The sequence below is a fragment of the Crocodylus porosus genome, unplaced genomic scaffold (genome assembly GCF_001723895.1).
Source record: "Crocodylus porosus isolate Cpor-Errol unplaced genomic scaffold, CroPor_comp1, whole genome shotgun sequence".
Lineage (NCBI taxonomy): Eukaryota > Metazoa > Chordata > Crocodylia > Crocodylidae > Crocodylus > Crocodylus porosus.
The window spans coordinates 15,159,714-15,182,944 of NW_017728951.1; the positions used below are offsets into that span (position 1 = coordinate 15,159,714).

The 23,231-nt window shown below is 43.7% G+C and overlaps 1 protein-coding gene across 3 annotated transcripts in view; it reads left to right on the plus strand.

Annotated features, from left to right (window-relative positions):
* Window positions 1-6: 6 nt before the first annotated feature.
* The window catches only part of SHTN1 (shootin 1), a 91,635-nt gene continuing 68,410 nt past the window's right edge, over window positions 7-23,231 (plus strand). Inside the window, exons 1-2 of one of the 3 annotated variants that reach the window (XM_019555987.1) lie at window positions 7-29; window positions 12,382-12,434. Coding sequence is in view for 2 of the 3 variants with exons in the window: in XM_019555986.1 (XP_019411531.1) it covers window positions 22,733-22,741 (9 nt within the window). In the remaining variant the exon portion in view is untranslated. Of the gene's footprint in view, window positions 30-12,381; window positions 12,435-22,562; window positions 22,742-23,231 lie in introns of those variants that run through there. The other 2 variants (XM_019555986.1, XM_019555985.1) reach the window with 2 other exon arrangements.

Genomic DNA, 23,231 nt, shown 5'->3' on the forward strand with positions numbered 1-23,231 from the left:
GCAGCGCATCGCCAGCCTCAAGGAGCGCGGTAAGGGCCCCTTGCAGCGGGGCGGGGTGGGGACAAAGCCCCCGGGGCTGCTGCCCTCCAGCACCCCATTGTCTGCTGCTCAATTCCTCCCCTCGCAGGTTTTCTCCTCCTTCCCTTCCCTCTTACCCGCGCCCTGTGCAGGTCCCCGCCGCCCTGCCCTCTCCTCTCCTCCTGCTCCAGCCCTCCCCTTGTTCAGGAGCGACTGGCTTGCAAGCTGTGCGATTTGGGATGACGACATGGCGGGGCACGTGCCTGGCTTAGCCCAGGCCTTTTGCCAGCGGCACCTGGTCACCCAGGGAAAAATAATCCTGTGCTGAAACCCTCAGGCGGATCCCTGAATAAAGCACCCGACAGGGATTTCTGTCTGTCCGGCGCGCGGAAGAAGGATGGGCATCGTGTCTGGATGCGGATGCGTTGCGCGTGGGTTAGGCATCCTGCTACCCGCAGCGGTCTCGTGGAGGGAGGTAGCAGGCCACTGCGCTTCTCGCTGTTTCTGAACCGAGTCCCCGGGCTGTTTGTGCCAGATGGCATGGATGCACACAAGTTTAGGGCTGGAAGGGACCTCGTGAGATCATCGGGTCCAGCCCCCCTGCTCTGGGCAGGAAAGACTGCAGGGCCCAGGTGACCCCCCACAAGGTGTGCGTGCGCCCAGGTGACCCCGCAAGGCGTGCGTCCAGTCTCCTTTTGAAGATCTCCAGGGTAGGGGCCTGCCCCACCCCAACTGAAAGTCTATGCCAGAGTCTGGGCACACAAACTGTGGAGAAGTTTCTCCTTATATCCAGTCTGAAACCTTCTTCTAGGAGTTTATGCCCGTTGCTTCTAGTTTTCCCCTGGGGCACTTTGGTGATTAGTTGTTCACCTAGCCCCTGATTTCCACAATAAGAAGTAGACCAGGAAAAGTTTATTTGCCACAGAAGAATGATATTGTACTCTTAATCCGTGGGTAGGCTATTGTACTCTTAATCTGGCCCACTGATTTTTGGTGCTGTGCCTTGAGGTCCTTAGTTTATTGTTAGATATGGAATTCAGACCTTGATAGTGAATGAGCTTGACACCCCTGCCTTACCCGCCACCCTCTCTTAAGGTGTCTAGCACGTGGCTGTCTAGATGCTGATGTCTCTTCGCAGCATTATGTGACTAGAAACCCCAAATGGCATGGAGTTTGGGTTAGGCTAGGAGTAGTTGGATGATTTGAAAGAACTAGTCTTGCCAGGTGCTTGAATAAGTCACGCATAAACTTGATCGCTGTAGCTTCCGCTCTGACAAAACCAACTGTTAGAAACCCGGCCTTTAATTTGGCAGCAGGTATATGCCCCAACATGCATCTTATTTGCGTGCATTACATTATCACTCCCATAACAGTGCTTAAAAATTTGCCTTTGCTGTGTCATGAAATGGCTCTGTTTTGAAAGTCACCAGGTGAACTTTTTAAAAATAAAGCCAGGACTGATTTGCATTAATCAATATGTTGGACTGAAACATGTGATGGAAGTTCTGCTTTGCTTGAGTTTGGAACAATGGAGGTCTGGTGATAGACACTGATGCTTTGGTTGTCTGTGAATTCAGTCCGATCTGTAAAATTACCCAGTCTGTAGAGCAGAAGTTTTGGGAGCTCCTGAACCAGATCTCAGCTGAATTCCTTGTACTTTAGATCTAAAACTTCAGACTATTCCCCCTAACCCCTCCCTCCCCCCCAAAAAAAATCCATTCTGTAAATACCCAGTAACTAGCACACTTTCTGAATTAGCTGTGGATCCCGTTTGAATTTTGGCTGATGAATAAGTCCAACTATAGTATATGCTCATAATTCTCAAATGGACGCAAGTTTTTATAACAGCAAAGAGTTGGATTGAAAATGAGTTGCTCTATGCAATTAGGCCTCACTGCTTTCTACCACCGGGCCTATTAGCTGTGTGCTTTGAAATAACAAAAATCGCTAAAATGGCTTCAAATGTAGTGCCCTTATGGACTCTTGGCGTGAAATCCTTGATGTGTAAGGATCTGTTGGCCAGGCAGCCATAATGCTGTTTAGGATCTAATAAAGCTTACTGCTGTCCAGGAAATAGTTCAAGGAAAAGCCATTGACGCTCCAGGGCTTGCTGTTCTAGATTGCAAAAATGGGGCACTTTCATGTAGATCAAGAGCGGCAGTGTATATCTTGCTGCAAATGTAGGAAATTTTATTCTGCTGGTAAAAAACCTGAGCAAAAAACATAGAGTGACTATATGAGTGTGCTGCGTAAGAGAACTATTTCAGTTGAAAATATAATTAATTTATGGTTTATGTATGAAATACTGCAGCTTTGCACCCATTGTCAGTTGGAGCAGCAAACCTAACTGGGAAACACCCAGGTCAGCAGCCTAAATGATGAAAAGTCTATCAGGTTCTTAAAAATTACTGTAATTGGAATGATCTGAGTACAGGTAATGCTAATTAGCAAACTTGCTTTTTTTACAGAAAGGTTTTAAATCAAGTAGTTTTCCATTTATAGTGCAGGTAGGAGGAAAAGACTTTAAAAATATTTCTGACCTTCTTTACGTGACAAAAGAAAGCTGATTTACAGGACACCAGTAACTGTAAGCACTGACTAGCTTGAATAAAGGTGTCTACATTTTACCTCCACATTTATATAGAACTAATCTGGTATTTTTCCAAACATAATATCCAGATGTCTCTGCTAAAGCATTGTGGGTAACAAGCAGGTAAACTTGGCCAAGAATCCTGTCTGTCTTTGATTAAAGGCTAGTTTTGATGTTGGGTTATAATGCTGCTGTCTTGCAAGACTTTTGAAAAGTGTCTTGTGGCTCTGAAAGGGTGTGAGTGAAGTTCAGCAAGCTCTCTGCTGTTAGAGCAGTCTGAGAGAGTTGTTTTTTCAGAATTGAAAAACATACCTCATGTGCCAGCTGACTAGGCAATTCAATAGGCCAGCCGAGGGATGATGAAAGGCATTGGAGAAGGCCACCAGGAAAGTCCATGAGCACCCACTGTGATATTTTAGGTGCTGCTTCTAGGTTTCCCAGGAAGCTTTCATAGATTTAAACCGATGTGCAAGGTTCTTTGGTGCCCACACAACTCTGAATAGCAGCTGTGAAGCTGACTGGTGTCTAGCCAATTTGACTTTGCTGGCGGGCAAAGCTATGAGTGGCAACAAGGACACTGAAGTTGTCTGCGTGAAAGATGCACTTTCTTCTCACCAGCGGTGAATAGACGGGTGAACTTTCCAGGCCCTCTGTGTTTCAGTGGGATACCTGGTGCTGAATTATTGAGTTTAAGGCAAACGTCTGGAAGAAACACAATATGGAGGATACCCTAGATTTAAAGTAAATGTTGCTAGTATAAAAAAGTTACTGAAGTGATTTGAACAGGTGTAACAAGCATGCTCTAAATCTAAATGTTATCCGAAGATACTCAAACTGGCAGCCTGGAAAATCCTGTAAAGTAAACCTCATTTGAACTGCATTCAAAATACCTATCTTCAAGACTTTAAATTGAAATAAAACACCTCTGGAAATTAAAAGCAGGCAGTCAAACTAGTCCTTGAAGTAAAAGCAAAGAGTTTGTTGTAGGAATCCAAGGTACAATAATAAACTTCTAATGCATCATAACAGTGCTTGAATACCTGGCCCAGTTTAGTTTCGTTCCTGTGGGTCTACTCATAGTCATTTTAATTTTAAGGGTTCCCTCCAGCCATCATTGTAACTTTGTTTTTCACTTGATATCAGCATAGGCAAATGCACACAATGTCTAGAGTTATCAGCTGCTTAGAAATAGCTCCCAAAATATTTGGTGATGGAGAAACTGTGTCATCATCAGGTTAGATTACAAGAAAAGACATAAAAGAGGGTTAGATATTTAGAAATATTCATTCCATTTCTGATCTGTGCAGAGGACAAACATTCAGCAGCTAGTAAGACAGAGTCTTTAGCCAGATTTTTTGGATATTAATGAATACTACTGAATGTCATGTTTGTATATAGAATCATAATATTGATAGTACAGGTAATGAAAATTGTATATGATTTCCTTTGTAAATATGTAATAATTTCAACTGCATGCAGTTCCTGTTTATAACTCCTGTGTTAGAATTTCATTACTATAGGTATCTGAATAAAACAAATTAAAAAGAAAAGAAATAGCTCCTAAATGCCATTGGGAACATTAAATGTCTTGGTAGCTTTACAAACTATTGAAGTTTACTCTGGCATCAGCAGTTGGATTTTCTTCAAATTCCAAAATTGTCAATGGTATTTAATAAATTAGAATGACATAAGGCTCAGTTTTTTAGTCCTGACAATCAGTGCATCTGGATAGCTTTGAACAGATCCAAAAAATCTATTAAAAATGATGCCAGAAAACTTTGAAAAAAGTCAGTACCATGTGAAGAACTGTGTTTCAGTAGTACCCTTCACGTATGCCATTGGAGAACTACTATTGTAATTTTCCAAAGTCGTCATGATCCTTAATAGAGACAGACAGGAGTTTGAGCCAGAACTTCACTTATATCTCTGTCCAGTTTAATCTGGTTGTGGTATACCTTGTCCATACTAGCCCATTGCAAATCTTGTTCTTATGACCCTGTTTTTATAGACTCTAGCGTGATTACTGTTTCCCAGCTGACCCAAATCCTCGATGAGTACTTTTATCATAGTTGGATAAAAATTCAGCAAAGATATACGCATCTGTACACTCTTTTAATGGTGCATTTGATTCCCCTTCCAATGCAAGGAGAGCTGGATAATGGGATGCTAACTTGGTTCTGATCCTGAAATGTTTTTGCATATATTTAACTTTACACATGTATAAAGTTTAACACAAGGATGTATCACTGTGTGGTTTAAGTTGCTTTGTGCACATGTACATATAGCTGTAGGTGCATGTGTGCATATTATTTACAAACACTTGATATCAATTAGTGGGGTACATGTTTGACAGAACGGTGGGTGTTATGTTAAAAGCCTGAAACCTGGCATGGTGATGGATCTCCATCTCCTGATTGTGCTTGAAGATCTGTTAGATCATTTTTGTCGCATGGTGATTCCACTAAATCCTTATTTTAGTTTTCCTTGGCAATTCTTTAACTTGATTAGAAGTGGTATTAAATGTCTGTTCCTTTTCTCTTGATACGGTTCAAAGCATCCCCATTAACCATAATTCTAAGAATACTTTTTTCCTCTGTTTTCTTTTTATTTCCCCTCTTACCTTTGCCCTTTTGAGATCATGACTCCATTCCTGTTGTATCTGCAGCAAAAGCAAGTGATTTGATAACAATACCTTCTCTTGAGGTGTAGTGTGGGCTCCCCACTGAAGGGAGAAGAGCTGAATTTCTTTTTGCGGGCTGGGTTAGAGATGGACTGTTAGGCCAGAAACACAGTTCTGTAGCTTACATGTCTGGGGTTTTTTTGGAAGCATGCACTGTAATCCAAGACATTTGGAGGGTTCTTTCATCTAGTGGCAGACTGACTTTTTTCTGATGGAAGAAGCTGAGTCACTTAGGGAGTTCAACAAAGAGAAAAACAATAGTGTATTCCCACTGGTATCCCATCTACAGAAATGCTCCTCTGTGGTATAAGCAGTAGAATAGGCCAAGGCCCCAAGAAGCTTCATGGGGTCAATCAAAGGAAGTTTTCCAATTAAGTCTTCCCTCAGAGGAGCAGCTTGATTGTGCAAGAGACATTTTGACTCCATGGAGCCACCCAATCTGTAGAGAAGGGAAGATCGAGTCCTCGAGATGCTGGGGCATCTGCCTGATCCGCTCCCGGGTGCTGTTCTCCCTCTGTCTCCATAACAGAATGGCTTGTGTGGGAAGTTAGCTTACATTTGGCTCTCCGCAGCACGCTTAGACAAACCAGCCACCTTGTAAACTGGGTGTGCGGAGCTTAATATTGTTTTTTTTCCAGCAGTATTAAGAGTGAATCCACCAAAGTACCTGTTGTTCCAAGGGGACCATGTGTGCTGCTCCTGCGTCGATCTCTGTAGGACTTTGACTCCCTGGCTTTATTTAGGCTTACAACTAAGTTTCCTCTCAGTTTAGAAGTATAAAGCAGGCCCTCTGACCTGCCTTTCATGTCCATGGTAGCTGTCAGCTGGCCCTCACGTGACTGTACGTGCATGAGTGTAAAAGCAGCGTTATTGTTTGAGAAATATAGTGTAAGACAGAAATATGGCCTGATTCTTGGACATAATCTTGGGCTTTCTGAAACTAGACACTCAATGGCAGCAGCCCCCTTATGACAGATCTGCCCTTAAAACTTTTGCCAGCATCAGTTAGGCTTGTGATTTTTCTTTTCATTGACGTTCCTTTATTGGTAAAAGGCCAGGCGGTTGCATTTTTTATTGGCAAAGAAGAGTGATTTTTTTCTGGAATAGCCTATTTATTATGGGGACCTGGAGTAAGCAACACCAACAGAAGTGATCTGTCATCTTTTTTTTTTACAATAAGCTGCATCTAGTGGCAAATTCCTTCTAGTGCAAACCAGGCTTTGTTTTAGAGGAGTAAACAATGAAATGAGTTTTGTTTCATTTGACAGCTCTCCTTCATTTCTGATTGAATGAGCAGGGTTGAAATGGTCAAGTGGCATCTTTGGTTGGTTTGACATGGAAGGACACTCAGCCATAGTGCGTAGAGGTCACACATATCTGTTTATCACAGACATAGAAAACTTCCAAGAACATACCCTTGAAGATGCATAAATGATGGCTGAAAGCTGCAAAATGTGAAACCTTGGGGTCAGACATTGCAGTTAGTCATTAGGCTGGTTTAGATACCACCATCTCTAGTTAAGGTTGCCTTAGGTTTCTAATTAATACATCCCTATTTTCAGTTGCTTATGACTTACTCCAAACAGTTGAAGTTTGGCAGAGATTTGCTTTGCTGGGTGATTGCCACAAGATGAATATTTTTCTTGGGAGGAGGAACAAAAGCGAGGGACAAAGATTTCGGCAATAAACATTCGGTTGTCTTTCAGAATGAAATTGGAGGGATTATCTACTCATTTGCCCATGTTAAAAATATTGTTTTATTGAGAAGCTGTAATGCCTCAGTGTTTTAAGTTCAGACTTGGAATTAAGGGGGAGTTTCTCTGGGGTCAGGGGTATACCTTTTTGTTTATTCCTCATGAAAATACTGCTGTGTTCTTCGCTCAGTGCTCCTGTCTTTGTTTCCACTGGGAGACTGGGACATGGGGATGAAAACTGGGACTAGACCCTGAGACGTGGCAGGGGAAGAGTGGAGACTGGGATGATGCTGATTGCAGACAGGGTCAGTCTTGAAGTTGGGGAGGGACAGAGGCAGAAATGTCTGCAATCATTCAGGTTTCAGAGCCTGGCATGGAAGTCAGTCTTCCAAGGGTGAATTCTTCTGCTTTCAGCCAACAGCTGTGAAACCCACTGGCCAAGTGTCCCATCTCCCTGTTATGGTAGTACATTGGGGAGATGCCAGCCTGCTATTACTGCTACCTACTTTGGTTCAAATACTCCATGCTTTGGTTCTCAAGCTTCCATCCCTGCTGATGAATCTTGTGGGTGTTAATGAGAGGGAATTTCCATGGGGGGGGCCTTTCTGTTTCAGTTTGCTTTTTGTTTCAAATCGAGGCTGTTGCATACAAAACTACATTAAATGAATGTTAAGGCTGCAAACCTGGCACTAAGAAGGACGTGCTGGGACTAGAGGTTGTCTGTGCATCCTTATTTCAGCCCCCCCTGTGCATCTTGAAACCTTAAGGTCTTTAATGTTTTTGGTAAGTAATGCGTTGTTTCATTGTTGTATAAATGTCTTGCTAGAAAATCTTTATTGATTTAGATTTGTTCTATAACTTCTCTTCTGATTTATGATAACACACGTGTAACACGCTGAAACAGGATATTTGTTTTCTCTGGAGACGGACAGTGTAATTACCTGTTCAGTGGTATGCCTGCAAGCCATTTCTCAGAGGAAATACTATGGGTTGCATTAACAACATATGAAGCTTAGAATTCCTGTTTTGCTTTGTGTCCTTTTATGTATGTGTATAGCTGAGTCATATTTTTCACATCACACACCTTCAACAGCGTCTTAAAGATCAAATATTGCCATCTCTAATGTTCTTTCTTTAAAGCAGAGTAAAATATTTTGCTTTCATCTGAGAATGTGTTGTGTTCCTGACGTATAAAATATGAATTTGAAAACTATCAGTAATTTCTAACAGCTTGACAAAAAGTAGAAAGAGAGCACTCCTAGAGCACTCTGTTTCATCAGTGTAGGTGTGTCTTTGGCTAATGTTTGCAATAAAGTAAGTTTGCTGTGCCCTTCTGTTTTTATGATACAGTTCAATTAATAAACACACTCCTAGTGTTTGCATAATAAATATCTAATCACAATCTACTGTTACTAAATTCAGCTTCAGGGAAGAAATACCTGCAACCTTGCTAATAACAAAACACCAGCTACTGCATCTATATTTTAATCTTTTGATTTAGTTGTATGCTAAAATTTGTGCAGCTGAAGCTTATTAACTATTTTTACTGGAACAACTGAATTGTGGGACCAGGTGAATGTATTTTCTATTTGTAGGCTCACTGCATCACAGCGTATATACTCTTTTTAATTTATTTAGAACATTTATAGTTTGAATCTTTTTTTTTTTAAAAAAAAGGTGGGTCAGGAAGTTGTTTTGAGTTAGGTGGCAGACCAATTTTCAATTCGAAACACCTTTGTTCTCCTTCCCTACATTAAGTCACTGCAGGCTTGAATGGAAGCTGTAAAATGTTTATGAGTCTGCAGGTGGAAAGCCTGGAATAAAGGTCATCATTCTGATCTTGACAAGTTACACCAGCTTATCTCTTTCGACTTCTGGAGAGTTACAGCTGATTTCCCCTGGTAAAATTCAAAGTCGAATGAGGACAATCATTATGAAAACTATGACATACCCATATTTTATATATAAATAATAACCGGGCCTTGGGTGCTTGTCCTGAAGGCTTACAGTTGCAATAGAGGCAGGTTGGAGTCATTTGATAATATGCTGCTGCTAACTTTTGAGCAAAAATATGCAGCTATTCTACAAGATGGGAGAATGCTGCGGAAACATTGCCACTTTCTTGCTCCTCTGGCTGCTGGTGTTAATAATATCAATTGAAACTTCACTGGAAAGTGAGCACCTTTTTCTTTGGCCAAACTAGTTCAGTTGTACTGTGCAGTAATTGGCAGCCTGCATAATCTGAATGAATTGGCACATGGCGTGGGCCAAGAAACCTGGAGTTACTCCGATACTGTGATGACTGTAATTATAGTGTATACACACTGCTTAGAATCCTGATTCTTCCCCTAACTTGCAATGAAGGTTTAACCTGGTGCAGTCTGGGGCCTGGATGAATCTGTAGACATTTTAATCTTGTTTACCTTGAAATTAGGTGGTTGAAGATGTGTTTTGTATCTCCGTATTTAATGCTTAAAAATATATATATAAAAGCTCTGGCAGAAGATAACTGCATCTTTTATCAGATATGTAACTGCTCAGTCCTGCCTCATGCTGCTGTAACCAAAGACCTTGATCTACAGCAAGGAACATGTGTACCCCCCCCAAACACACATGCACAGTTTCATTTAGTTGCTCCCATACTCACTAAAGAGTTAGCTCTTCAGTAGCTTTGTTAAGCTACATTAGATCAGTGGGGGGTCAAACTTTTTGGCAAATTAGCCCCACACCCTCCCTGAGTGCCACCCTGGTCGTCTTCTCTTGCTCAACTGGCTGCTTTTCTTACTGCTTCCTATCTGTGCTATTCCCTGCCCAGTCTGCTGCTCTGTTTTCTGCTCCATGCCCTATCTGTTGCTGTGTTGCCTTTCCCTTCCCAGGTCTGCTGCATGCCATGTCTTGATCACCATTAGACCTTCTGTTAGATGGAAAGTTTTTAATAAATCTCTTCCTGAAAATTCTCCTCATTTCATCTGGAGGCTGTTATCCTGTAATGTGCAAAATTATCTTACTACACTGCTGTATGAAAAGTAAGTCGGTATTAAATGGATTAGGAAAATGGAGAGGTATAACTTCCTGGTATCAATAACAAATTGTACCTGCAGAGTTCTTGATTGATTGTATGCAGTTAACCAAAAAGTAGGACAGAAAAAGAAGTCCAGGTTAAAACTGATTTGTATGTCCTGTTGTTTTCAAGTACTAAACAGCAAGTGTGGTTCTCTTTAAACACACCTAGAAACTGTTAGTCTCTTCCAAGGGGTATATTTACCATCATGTTTTGATCCTTTCTTGCACCCGATACTGGGAGACTGCTAAAAATTTCTTACCGATGGAACAATGGACAATGTCAGTTTGAGTAGAAACCCCCTGTGAGAAAACGTAATTATATTGCCAAATTTTTCAGGTGCATCTACATATTTTTTTCTTTGTGGTTGTCTCTACTGTCAAATCTGCTGACTTCCGATGAGTTTGCATGTGGTTTGTGGTCATAATTGTAGTGGGTTTGATCTACTTGTCGTGGTTTGCTTGTCTGTGCAGTGGATTTGGAGCTGCCAGTGCCAAACAAGCGTGGTTGTTCTTCTTGGTTAGAATATTCGCTGGATATGAGGAGAATACTCACTACTCCCGTAGCCAAGAGCGTTAATTTCCTCCGTACTCTCATCACCAGCTGGTGTTAATGGCAGGATAGAGTTTCTGGCTCTTTTTAAGGAACTGAGCATTAATGAGTTCTCTTTTGTAGCTAATATAAACAGTAGGCTTTTGCTAATTTTAGTTGGCTAATCTGCATATGCAATGAAGCAGGATGATCCAATGGTTAGGGTATTAATGTAGGATTTATAAGCCTAGGGCTTAATTCCCTTCTGTGCCACAGACTTCTCACATGACCTTGGATAAGTCCATTATTCTCTTAGTACCTCAGTTCCCCATCTGAAAAATGAACCTCTGGGACCTGTGCTGACGATAAATAAATTACAAAGAAGGATGAAGCTCTTGTGATGCGACCATATAAATACTTAAAATGAACAAACACATGAAGGCTTTATTAGGTTAGATCATATTTAAAGGAGAAAGTTATAGCAATTTAACTTAAAATGGTATTTAAATTAAATTTAATTTAAATACAAGTGGTGCAAAAGCCTGTAAACACCCTTGTTTTGCTTTTAAGAATGGCTTATTTCTGAGCTTGCCAATGCCTAATTGTTCTTAAACCCATTTTAAAAAGAAGCAAAAGATTTCTTTTTACATTAAACTGATTTATTTAAAAATAGTACCTTTAGGCCCTGGCTTTCCTGGTGTATTCCAGGAAATCCAGCTGCCTTATGGGAAAAAAGCATTACAGCCACATGGCACAACTCTTCTTCCTGAGTTAATTCTGTCTCCGCCTGGAAAGTATAGGGTACCTTCTTTTTGGTGTGAGGTTGTTCTTTTGGGACAGTTATTTGTTCATACAGTTGCCCCCAGATTATTAATTCCAATTTTTTTGCTTTAAATTTCTTTGTGTTTGGGAAAACTCCATTTAGGTGGCCCTGGCTTAAGTTGAATTGATGCCGCTTTCTTTTGTGAACTGACCAAATGAGATGGTAAATAGATATGGTGGGAGATGATGGCTCTAGTGATCATATCGTTCAGATGTTTTAGTTTAAGCGACATGCAGATCTTCTAGGTTCACACAATATTTCTTTTTGCATATTTTTACTCATTTCTCCAATGCTCGGGGGGGATATAGAATTCTGATAAAATGTGCGTGGCGCCTGTCCTGGCAGCCAAGCAGTCTACGTGTTACGTACACACAATAGAGGAACAAAAAAACTGGGGGGTTGGTCTGTGCGGGATGAAGTCTAAGCATTGGAATGTGCATGGTATGGCTTAGCAAACAAGATCTTGCAAATGTATGTTTAAAATAATCGCCATATACAAACAAACGGTGTTTCCAAATCCTAGTTTTCTAGGATTACATTCATGCCTATGCATGGTTTATGGCAGCAGGAAGAAGATGGTCTAGCCCATGAGCTAGCTTGGGGCTCTGGAGATCCACATTTGATTTCTTGTTTCTTCGTAGACTTCCTGCGTGGCCTTGGGCAAGTCATTTCACTGAGGCATCCCCTGTGCTTCAGCCCCTTCTGTAAAACGGGGCTGATGATTTCCCCATCTCACAGAGCTGTTAGTGAAGGCAAACCCATGCAAGAATGAGGTGTTCAGACACTATGATGATGGGACCATATAAACACCTACCAGTAGTATGGTAAATAAAAAATGAACTCTAGCTGATCCATAATGTGTCCTAACTTAAAATGAACGAGTCTGAGGAAGTTGATGGCATTTCAGTGCATGGAGCTGTCAAGAGATAGGGTGGTGGGTGTACTATTAAAATAGACCAATATTCTTCTTTTTTTTTTTTCCAGCTATTGGTGAATATGAAGAACTTAAAGCGGAAAATAAGAAAACGAAAGAAGAGGTTTGTACTCGGCCATATTTCCTTAATACCTAATGTTCTCAACATTGTGGGTCCTGGTTTGTTTACTGCTTTCAGTTGGGCCAAAGTGTGTGAGGTGTTGGAATAGCGCGCGCGTGTGTGTGTGTAATTAGCTGAATATTAACCATAAACATGAGTGGTGAAAAGACGCATACAAAGAGGTGTCCGATTGATTGTAGGCCTCCGAATTTTAGCGTGCTCCTTCTTAGCCTCATGCCTTCAGCACCTGTAAGGAGTGCTTAAATCAGTAAGGAGATTTAACTCCCAACAGCAACAACACCTGGCATCTCCTATGATAGAAAATTTTATATGCAGTTCTTAATGTTGGAACTGCTGTAAGTAAAGGTGAATGGAGAAGACCAGTTATCCTTAAGAAGTATGTCAGAAAAGCTTGCTTTCATGGGTATGAGTCTTGCTGTTCAGCACTGTTCCAGAAAATGGAGATTTGTTGCTTGAAACAATTATCCAGCTAGATCTTTTCTATGTAAGAATGGATTTTTTAAAACGTATTTGACATTTTTGCTTCCTTAAGTAGAATTAAAGGTTCTCAATTTGGCCTGAGTTTGCAGCCTTCCTGAACTTCATATGATAAAGGTCGAACTGAACCTTTTAACATAAGAAGTGAAGCACAGCAAGTCCCAGAAGTCCTTGTGAATCCTCAAACTGAGAAGGGGATTTAATCGTGTGACTGCCACTGAAATGCACTGAGAATTCTAGGTCCTTCAGTGGAAGTTGCTAGTTGCTAAATCCCTTAAGTTTTGAAGCTCTTGACCAGCAATTCTGGAGCCTCCCGTACTTTGTTGCTGACTCCAAAGACCTGGTTCAAAAGGCATCCAACCTTGTGCATTAAGCACAGAATGTGTAACCAGAAGATATGAGTTCCATTCCTGCCTCTACTGCCAACTTTCATAATTAAATGGTAGTTGAAATGTTATGCAATTTAATTATTCTCGTCTTGCAGATGAGCAGCTCTGAATGTGCTTTCACTGTGTACTTGCTATGCTAATACATTTCTTAATAGACAGAAGTAGGCAGCAGAATGGTGGTAGCACAGGGGTTAGTAGAGCGATTAGGGGAAGCTTTTGTGTCTTAGGGTTTGGAGCTTTCATGAGAGCTAAACTGAGATGATCCATGCTCCTTTGTCTTTGCCAGCCAGCGAGAATCAATCACTGCTATTGATTAAACCCCTCCCCAGGGTAAAAACAACCGGGCTAGAGACAGGAGTTGCACATAAACCGGTTTAAGTAATCAGAAACTGGTTTAGATTTGTAACAGAGCATAAGTTCATTGCACATAAAGTTTCAAAATGGGCACAACTGGTTTAAGACAAACCTGGCTGAATGTAGTATCAGACTTAACTGATTTGGGCTAAACCGGTTTCTGCAGCATCTGTCCCAGACCCCTTCCCGGTTTAAGTTAAACCAAAGTCCCCCAGCATCCCAGAATGCTTTTCAGCCTTGGGCTGCGCTGTGCTGTCTGCTTTGGAGAGCAGGGCCAGCCCTGCCCTTCTGCTCCCTAGCTGGAGTGGGGACAGGGTTAGGGGTGTGGCCCGATGCCAGCTGGCATGGCTGCCTGAGGCAAAGGGAGCAGGGAGGAGGTTTACTTCCCTCTCCCTCCCCTCCTCCCCGGGGGACCGTAGTGGGGCTCTAGTAGCCCTCAAAGCAAATGGGGAGAGGGAGGAGATTTAAACTCTCCCTTCATCCCCTGTTCCACTGGCAGCTGGGGTCTGCCTGGCTGCTGAGCAGCCCCTGTCAGCCATTCCCCGCTCCACTCCAGTGGCAGGGGAGGGAGCGTGGCCCAGCCATCCGCCTGCCTCGTCTGGGGCAGGAGCCGGGCAAGCCTATGGATGCTGCTGGGCCACAGGGGCTGGACTCTTCCTAGCGGGCTGCAGCTCGGGATGGGGCCACAGGGGCTGCACCACCGGATTGCTCCCGGGTCCCTGCACCCAGGCTGGATAGTGCTGTCACGTCCCAGCGATTGTTGCTCTGTGACGGCCCAGCCTGGCGGCAGGGGCAGGGGCAGGGGCTGGCCGGGTAGCGGGCTGCTCAGGCCAGCTTGGAGGTGTTAACGGGCCCTGAGCCTGGCAGCTGCCTGCCAGAGCTGCAGCCAGGCCCCCTGTGCTGTGCAGCACCCGGTGGCTGCAGGCGCATCACAAGCTATGGGATGGCTGAGGCCAGATGGGCTGTTCTGCCCTCCTCGCTGCTAGCTGCCACTGCTGCCGCCACTGCTGCCGCCACCTCTGGTGTGCGGTGCTGCTCTGGGTCGGAAGGAAGGAAACTTCATCCCTGTGGCTTTTGCCCAGCGCAGGGGGCTCTGGCTCCAGATCCTGGACTCCTTCTGCCGATTCCGCCTGTAGGGGCTGCTCATTGCCCCGGGTGGATGGCAGCCGGAGCTGGGCTGAAGGTGCAGGGCTGAAGTTCCCTCTGCCCTGCGGTGCTGAGGTGAGGGGAGCAGAACAGCCCTGCCTGTCACAGCCAGATTCCCCAGGCTGAAGCTTTCTGCCCCCCCCTCCAGTGCCCCAAAACAGTGCACTAGGGGGAGGAGTGGGAGTGAGAGTACCTGCTGGAGGCGAGGGGAAGCTGACTTGGCCCAGCAGTGCTGTTCTGCTCCCCTCGCCTCCCCCTGCAACCCCTGCTCCTGCTTCGGAGCGCGAGCCTCTTCACGGTGAGGCAGGAGCGGGGCAGTCAGAGCTGCAGTAGACTGCGTGGGGCGAGCTGCGGCCCCGGGGCTTGGAGGGGTGAATATAGCCCCCCAAGCTCCCTAGCACTGCCGCTGCCCCCCCTGTGCAGTCTGCAGCAGCTCTGCTGCTCCCGCCCTTGTTCCCACACCTGCCTGCAGGTTATTCCCCCTTCCCTCTGGTGTCTGGCAGGCTGGGGCAGGGAAGGGCTGCCACTTGCCCTGCGCAGGGAGTGATTGGCAGCGGTGGTTGGGGCTAGCAGACCCTGGCTGTGGTGCCCTGGGAGCAGAGGGTACGGAGTAGGGAATAAACCCCCCTCCCTACCCCCTCTGCCCCCCGGCGCCACCACTGCAGCAGTAAGCAGGGCGCGCCAGGCGGACCCCAGGCTGGGTCTGTGCTGGTGGGACAGGGAGCGGGGAACTAAACACGCACCGCCAGTTCATTTCAGGCTACTGCCGGGGCTGACCACATCCCCCCAGAACAGCTTCCCTGCAGCTATGGGCATGCTTTAGCACCCTCCCTCCCCCCAGGTCCTGGCCTGAGCCATTGTAGGCATGGTGACATGGCCACTTAGGAACGCAGGTGGATGGGACAGTCCTTTAATAAATAGAGAGGACATGAGCAAGTGAGGAGGAAAAGGATTGGAGAGAACATACTATGCAAAATCCACTGACTCCTCCCTACCTCAAAACCAGGGAAGATACATTTTTAAAATGTGAGATTTGAAGCGGGATGTGTTCAAATCAATCTTTTGAGCTTTAGCGATCAGCTAATTGAAAGAAGCTGTGTGCATTAGTGATACTCAGTGCCGGTCCAAGATATTACGTGGTGACAGTGAAAGTGTTGTTAATGAGAGGAATCAGAACTCATGATAAAGATGCTATCTTTTATTAGACCAGCTAGATATCTCTGAGAGAGGGATTTCTTATTTCAAATTTTTGCTGTTCTTGCAACTGGGAAACTTGGTAATTAGTTGGCTGCAAACTTGGGTATGAAACCAACCATATTATTGATGACCATAAACATTTTTGTGCGGCAGTGCACTGACGGTGTAAAAATGGACCAAAGAAGCTCCCTGTCTGCTATGGGAAACTGTAGTGAATTCTATGCACGTTACTTCAGGAACGTTACTTCTTTTGACGTTCAAAGATACTAACCAAAAGAAAAACCTGTCCAAGGTGATTATGTTGGAAGCTTTTTTTCATTGTGGAAAGTAAAACTACCTGTAGCTGTTAACTTGTGAAGTGTCATACTTACGGTATCCACATCACATCTGTATATGTGTGCATGTACATACAATGTATTGTGCATACGTGTGTGTGGGTGGGGGGGCAGGGGAGGGTATTTAGAGAGAGATGTTATATACTCATACAGGTACAAACCTTGCATTTGTTCTGTTGGCGTTCTGTGGTTGCTCTGACCTCTGAGGTGAAGGCTAAAAGAATGGAAAATTATGCAACGCGAGGCACCTGATGACTTAAAATAAGCATGGAACCAGGGGGTGTTGCTGCTGTCCTGTAAATCTAGGTTAACATGCAAGCATTTTTACTGCCAACATCTGTCAAAAGAAGTTGTGGGAAGTAAAAACCTCTTATCTGTTCCCGACAGTGGACAGAGCAGTTGGGGTCAGTATTAGTTCCTGTGCTGACAAAGAGCGTTCTCGCTCCTCCCTTATCAGAAGGCTGTGGCATCAGAGTGCAATTTAGTTTTCTAATTCAAGGCCACGAACTGAGAAATTTCCACCAGTAGGAATCTTTCCAAGAGAGGGAGTGTACAGAAGTTCAGCCTGCATCTGTCCCCTTTCCCCTGCAATCTGAGGGTGCTGTTGGTCTGGGGAAGGCATGGGAAGCAGTGCCAGCTCTACTCCCTCCTGGTTCACGGGGGAATTGAGCAGCAAGGAAAGGTTCCCTATGCCTTCCCCACACCAGGCACACCTCGTCTGGAGAACAGAAGGAGAGCAGCATGGCAAAGCCCCAAGCCTGTTCCCCAAACAAGGCAATCCCCAGTTGGGGAAGAGTAGGGAAGATATTAAGACCAACCCTTGAGAAATACAACCCTCATCTCCCTTACTGTTACCCATGGCATGGCATGTCACTCTGTGTTCTTGGGGCTTTGGATTTTGTCCCTTTTAGTGTAGAAGGGTTTGAAGTGACAACCTTGGGGATTCTTTCATTTAGTGATGGCCTGCCAATGCAAGGGACTGGATTTGATGGCCCAGGAAGCTCTTTCCAGTACTATGTCCTTACGTTACTCAAAAAATTTTGTCTTTATTACCTTTTTTGCAAAAATATCACTTTGTTCAAAAACTTTCAGGAATACTTCAAAAGAATATTTGAACCCAAAGGCTTAAGTGTTTAGGTTATCAGCTTTCCTTACGGAGAACTTCATTTGCAGGGCCAGCCTATCCTATACTGCAAAACCTGCGGCTGCAGGGGGCCCCTGCGTCCGGCTGCTCACCCCCCGCTCCCGGCTGCTGGCAGCTTCTTCAGGGCAAGGGGCCCCAAAACTGTTGCAGGGGGCCCCAAAAATTGTGGGCCTGTTCTGTTCATTTGTCTGGCTTTTGATATCTTTGGTTATTTCTTGCTGGTTTTTCCCAGTTTTAATGCAGGGTTTTTACAGCCGACCTATACAGAATGTGTAACTAGGTTGATCGTGTGCTGTCTTACAAACATAAACATGGGCAAGCAGTATCACTTACACGTATGTAAGTGGGATCAGGCCCTAAATAAATTCCTTCTAAAAGTCTGCTGAGGTAGAGTTCATAGTTAAGCTGACATATAGAATTAGTAATGAACTGTCACCTTAAACTGTTCCTTTTGTTGATTTTAGGGTTTGATCCAGTATTAAGGTTCATTAAAACGTGAATATGTGCATAACTCTAGCATGTGCATATAAAGCAGGACTACTCATACTTAAGTTTATACACGTACACTGCAAGGTAAAGGCCTATTGTGTGCAGAAGGAAGTGTTGGCCAGCGGACTGGCCCTAGATCTTGCAGTCTGAAGATCTGATTCTTGTTCTGGCTGTTTCATTTCCCTGTGCAACCTTGGGCAAGTTGCCTTACCTCTCTGCCCCTCAGTTGCCTGGTCTGTAGAATGGGGATGCTGCTGGGTAACTACCTTTTTAAAAATGCCCCCAGATCTATGAATGGAAATGACAAGAGTAAGTGGAAGCAGTATGGTTTATACTTTCAGCACACTTCATTTTTCCTAAATAAAGATGCATATTTCTTATGGACATAGCAGATGTTCCTTGGGGGGGAATCTATTTTAGAGTGGAAATGTAGAGTTTAGCACACAGTAGCTGGACTTAAAGTGAGCTGAGACTGAAAACCCAAAGTTAAATCTATGCCCTTTTCTCATCTCTGTGATGGAGAAAGAAAGCCTGAAGGGGTTTTGTTTTAATTTTTTTTTTGGTGGGTGGGGGGGGTTGTGTTTCTTCTCATATTTAGGAGTTTTTTCTGGTTGTTTTTACATTAAACATCCTGTCTCCCCTTGGAAGTCATTTGTATATGCAACTGGTAGAATTGTCATCAAAGGTACCAGGAAAAAATTGATGGAGACAGGAAATGATTTTTTTATACAGTTTTTTTAATACTTTTTTTGTTGTTGCTATTTTTAAAACTTAGTGCACAGGAATAGGAGAAAAAGAGCTTCTTCTCCTTGATCTCACTTATTCAGGCATGAAAAACATGTAGTTAACATTAACATGTCCAGTGAGGTCTTTAGCAAAATCACAACTGACTTTTGTAATGTATTTAAAGTTGAGACAGAAACTTCCCCTCCCCCAGACAATCCCTTTCCCTTGTTTACCTGTCTCAATGGAGCCAAAGCCTCGCAGCCCACTTGTTTCCTTTACGGGTCACCTTTTGAGTTAGAAAAACAAAACAAACCAAAATAAAAACCTAGAACTGGAGGTGTCAAGGTAACAGGCATTCAGCTGGAAACAAACACAGATTGTTAATATGCAGCTCTGAAGTATCCATAGTTGAGGAGTGAATAAATATTTGAATGCTTGCTGGAGATAAGCGTGCAGAAAAGTGACTTCTGCGTAGCAGTGCTGGCAGTGTCACTGTGTCAGTGGAAAAGGAACCAGGTGAGATACCTTTACAGAAAGAGTAGATGGCTGGTGGTGCCAAGTAAAAAGGAAAGTAATTACTTGGCTGTTTGAAAATGAAAACAAGTCCCCCATTAGCAACTGTCTGAGAAACAAAGGAAGAGTCCTACTTTGATGACAGGCCTTTTCATCTCTCTACGTAGAACGTGACAAGTCTCATATGATCCCCTTTCTTGAGAACATACTTAATTTTTAATTTGATACTTGCACTAAAATAGGAACAGATTTTTGAAATGTTATAAAATATGTATGTAAAGAAGAGGGAGTTTTGGCCCATGCTGAGAAAAATGTTTAATTTACTGTTTGGTGACTGTGCTAATGCTGATGTATTAGGTGAGAAGTTGGAATTAATTTTTATTAGACAATACAAGGCACAGGAGGGTTTTGTTTAGATAAAAGACTTTCACGTCTTTTTGCTGTCCTAGGATCCAGTCTTGCACCATCGGAGTTATCATGAACTTGCTTCAAGGAGTACAAGATCAGAGCCATGGTGGGCTATGTAAGCTGGTTGCAAAAGACAGTGAAATCGTGGCCTCATTGAAGTTAGTGGCCAAATTTGTACTGTTTTAATTGGCTAGGGAGAGAAATTACACACAAACCAGTGTATCTGATTGGAAATTAGTTCAAATCTATAACACAGCAGAAGTTCAGTGTACATTAACCGCTTTCAAAATGATCAAAGCTGGTTTAAGCTAAACCTAGATGGCTGTAGTATCAGACTTAAGGGATTTAGGTTAAATCAGTTCGTAGAACTTCTGTCCCAGATCCCCTCTGTTAACTCAGTCCCCCACCATCCCAGGATACTTTGCACCTTCCCTGCAAACCCTCTTCTCACAGGGTGGCGGGCTAGCCTTGGCCCAAGCTGTCTGCTCCAGCCAGCAGGGAGGTGAGCTCTGGCGCCTCCCAGCTTTTGGCCTGGGCCACTGCAGGCATGGGACTGCATTTCTGGAATCAGAAGTGATTGTCTCTTCACTTGCTTATCAGTTCAATCTACACAGTTTAAACTAACCTGTGAAGATTGAATCAATTCAGCCATGGGCTTTTTCACAGTCTATACTTAGCCCTTGTAACTAATGTTATTCGCCAGCCCCCCAGGGCGGTGAGGAGAGCCACTTAAGTCATGGACCCTCTTCCACGTGTCACGTCATTGGATCAGGAGCTAGAATAAGCAATGTTGGCTTTTGTGCTGTACCAACCTAAAATACTGGTCAATTTGATGCAGTCCAACTTTCCCGTGATATACACGATAGTGTATTACACATATATCCTCAGTATTTGGGTATTTCCTGCTTGTTTGTAAGAAGCTGGTAATGTTAGAAACTATTCTTCATTTAAATAAATGGATGCTGGCTGGCGGGTTCCATGGTTGCCACCTTGGACTGATAAGATTTCGGAAAAATTACAGGCCAAGGTATGTGAAGAGTCTGAGACTTCACGGCTCAGCACTTGGAGGTAGCTGGAGACTCGACTTTATAGCTGCTGAAGATTGCTTAGTAACCTGCATAACCAGAAGGCATATATTTTGAAATCTGGAGCTGTCTGCTTGCCAAGGCTCTCGAGCGCATGATCCTTAAGCATGCCAAACACTTGAAAAATCAGGACCTTGAGCAGAATTAACATAAGAAAACTAATACAGAAAACTGAACTGAGGGCTTCTTCACTTTGGCTGACAAATCCAGTTTTAGGATTGGGAGGTGGCAGCGGGATTGTCATTTGTCACATCACTTAAATTCCAGGTCCGATCATCAGTTTTGCGCTGCCCGTGACATTAACAACCATGGAAGTCTCAAATGTATATTTTATCACAGAAAAGAAGCCTTCACACTGAACCATGGATGGTGGGGGTGATTTTCTTTTGTATTTATTTTTATGATCTTGATTTTTAGTATTTGAACACTTCTCTTGTTAGGGCTACTGCTAAGTATCAGTAAAAATTGTTGTTTCTCCTGCATTTTTCCTATTAAATGCACGTATAGTTGATTTTTATGGTGAATCTCTTCATTTGTTTCTTCTAACATTTGAGTCTGCTTAGAAATATATGCTGTATAGTCACATCATTCTGTAGTTATTAATTCAAAAGAGGTTTATGATTTTAAATACTGAGGAAAGATTAGGAGTTTAGGGAGCAGCCGATTGTTCAATATTTGGGGAACAGACGGACCTAACAGTTGTTTCCATGTCAAAAGACACCAGTACAAGCTTCTACCAGGCATCTGACACTTCATGTGAGCCTGTAGCGCTGCAAGTGTAGTACAACCACTCCAGTTTTCACTGTGCTTCATCCTGGGTCAAAGTTAGGGCAGTTTAGCTCATTTATATTCGTACAAGATCATGAAGATGTAATATTTAGATTGTAACAGCTGTTGTGGGCTCCCAAGGAGCATCTCCTTCTTCCTTTTTAAAGTGGCAAAAATGTAGGTTTGTCCATACCCTTAACTGTTCATTTCCCCTCTCTCTGATGCAATATCAGTTATTTTCTTTCCTTTTTTTTTTTTCTTTTTTAATTGTGGTACGCAACTTTGTTGCAATCAATCTTAACTGGATTTTGATCCCAAATATTAGTTTTCAGAATTTCCCATAGGTTTATTTGTATAGGGAAATGGTGACAATTGCTTACAGCTTCTTATAAAGGAGAGGAGTTAATGTTCATAATACGAGGTCTCTGTTCTGGGTGGGGTTCACTTGTATGGATCTGGTTGCAAGGCTGAAGCCACGTTGTTCAATGTTGAAGCACAGCTACAGCAAACGTGTTTTCCAAAAGTTAGGTTGTGGAGTGGGAATTGTTTTATAAAGTCAGTGCCTTGGCCTGGAGATCCTGATCCTGCCCGCATGCGTGCATGTAAATGGCTACCCAGGTGATTAGTTTCCCTGCTTTTCAGGCACTACTTGCATGCAAGATTTGTTCGTGCCATTAGACATTGGTCCAAAAGGATTTTCTGTGGGACTGCTTGTCTAAGGAGAGTTCACATAAAGAAAGGCTCAGTGTATCGTGTCCTTACCTTCTCTTTATTCCACGTGGAGATCTGTTATCTTTTTCATTGCGCATCACTAAGAAATTTGGAAGGTGTTTTATCTAGTGGTTAGGACGCTGGGAAGCAGTCCAGTGCCTCTCTGTATGACTCTGGGCAACTTGTCACAATTCCCTAGCTGTAAAATAGCAATAATAATGCTTTGCCTGCCTCACAGGCTGGGAATGGAGGGCTCATCAGGTACTTTCATATCCTTGCGTGAAGTGTGCTGGACCGGTGCAAAGTGTCGCTGTTGTGAAATATTCAGCAACAGTTGGCATGGAATTGCACCGAGTCCCCTTGCAGTGGAGCTGCGCTCTCCGATGACAGCAGCAAGAGCAGCAGCATTTTTTTTTAAAGCCCTTGCTGCTCTCCATTTCCCTGCCTCCTGCTTGCAGAGCCCACTTCTTCCTTCTGTGAAAACGCAGAGGGAGGGGACCGAAAGCACCAGGACCTGAGGAACAGAGGCAGCGCCGTTATGCAGCAGGTTATTTTGTTCCCTGACTTCCCTTTCTTCCCCTCCTTAGCAGGGAAGCAGCACGGGGCTTGTTGCTTACTCCTCTCACTGCCTAGCTGTGTTCCCTAGCCCCTAGTTTCTTGCCTGTCACCGTGGCCTCTTTCTCTCCCACTTCTTCCTTGTTTTGCTATCCTGAGCTGCAGCAGCAGGTGACTGGCCCCCTCCCCACTCGGCAGCTGCTCCTGCTCTTTTGATCCATGTCAAGATAGGGGGGTCACTTAGTGCAGTGCCTCTTTCTGCTTTCATTAGGATGGCCCTCAAAAGTGGCTATCCCAGCTTCTCCTGTAAGAGGCTGCAGCTGAGACATCTTTCATCACACCTCTTCTTCTAAGGAGCCAGATCTCTGTGTGGCCTGATCCAAAGTCCATTGGGGTTGATGGAAAGATTCTTGTTAACGTCAGGCCTTTTATCATTCATCAGTGCTCCTCTCCTGGTATCTAAAGGTGGAGACTTACCTAGA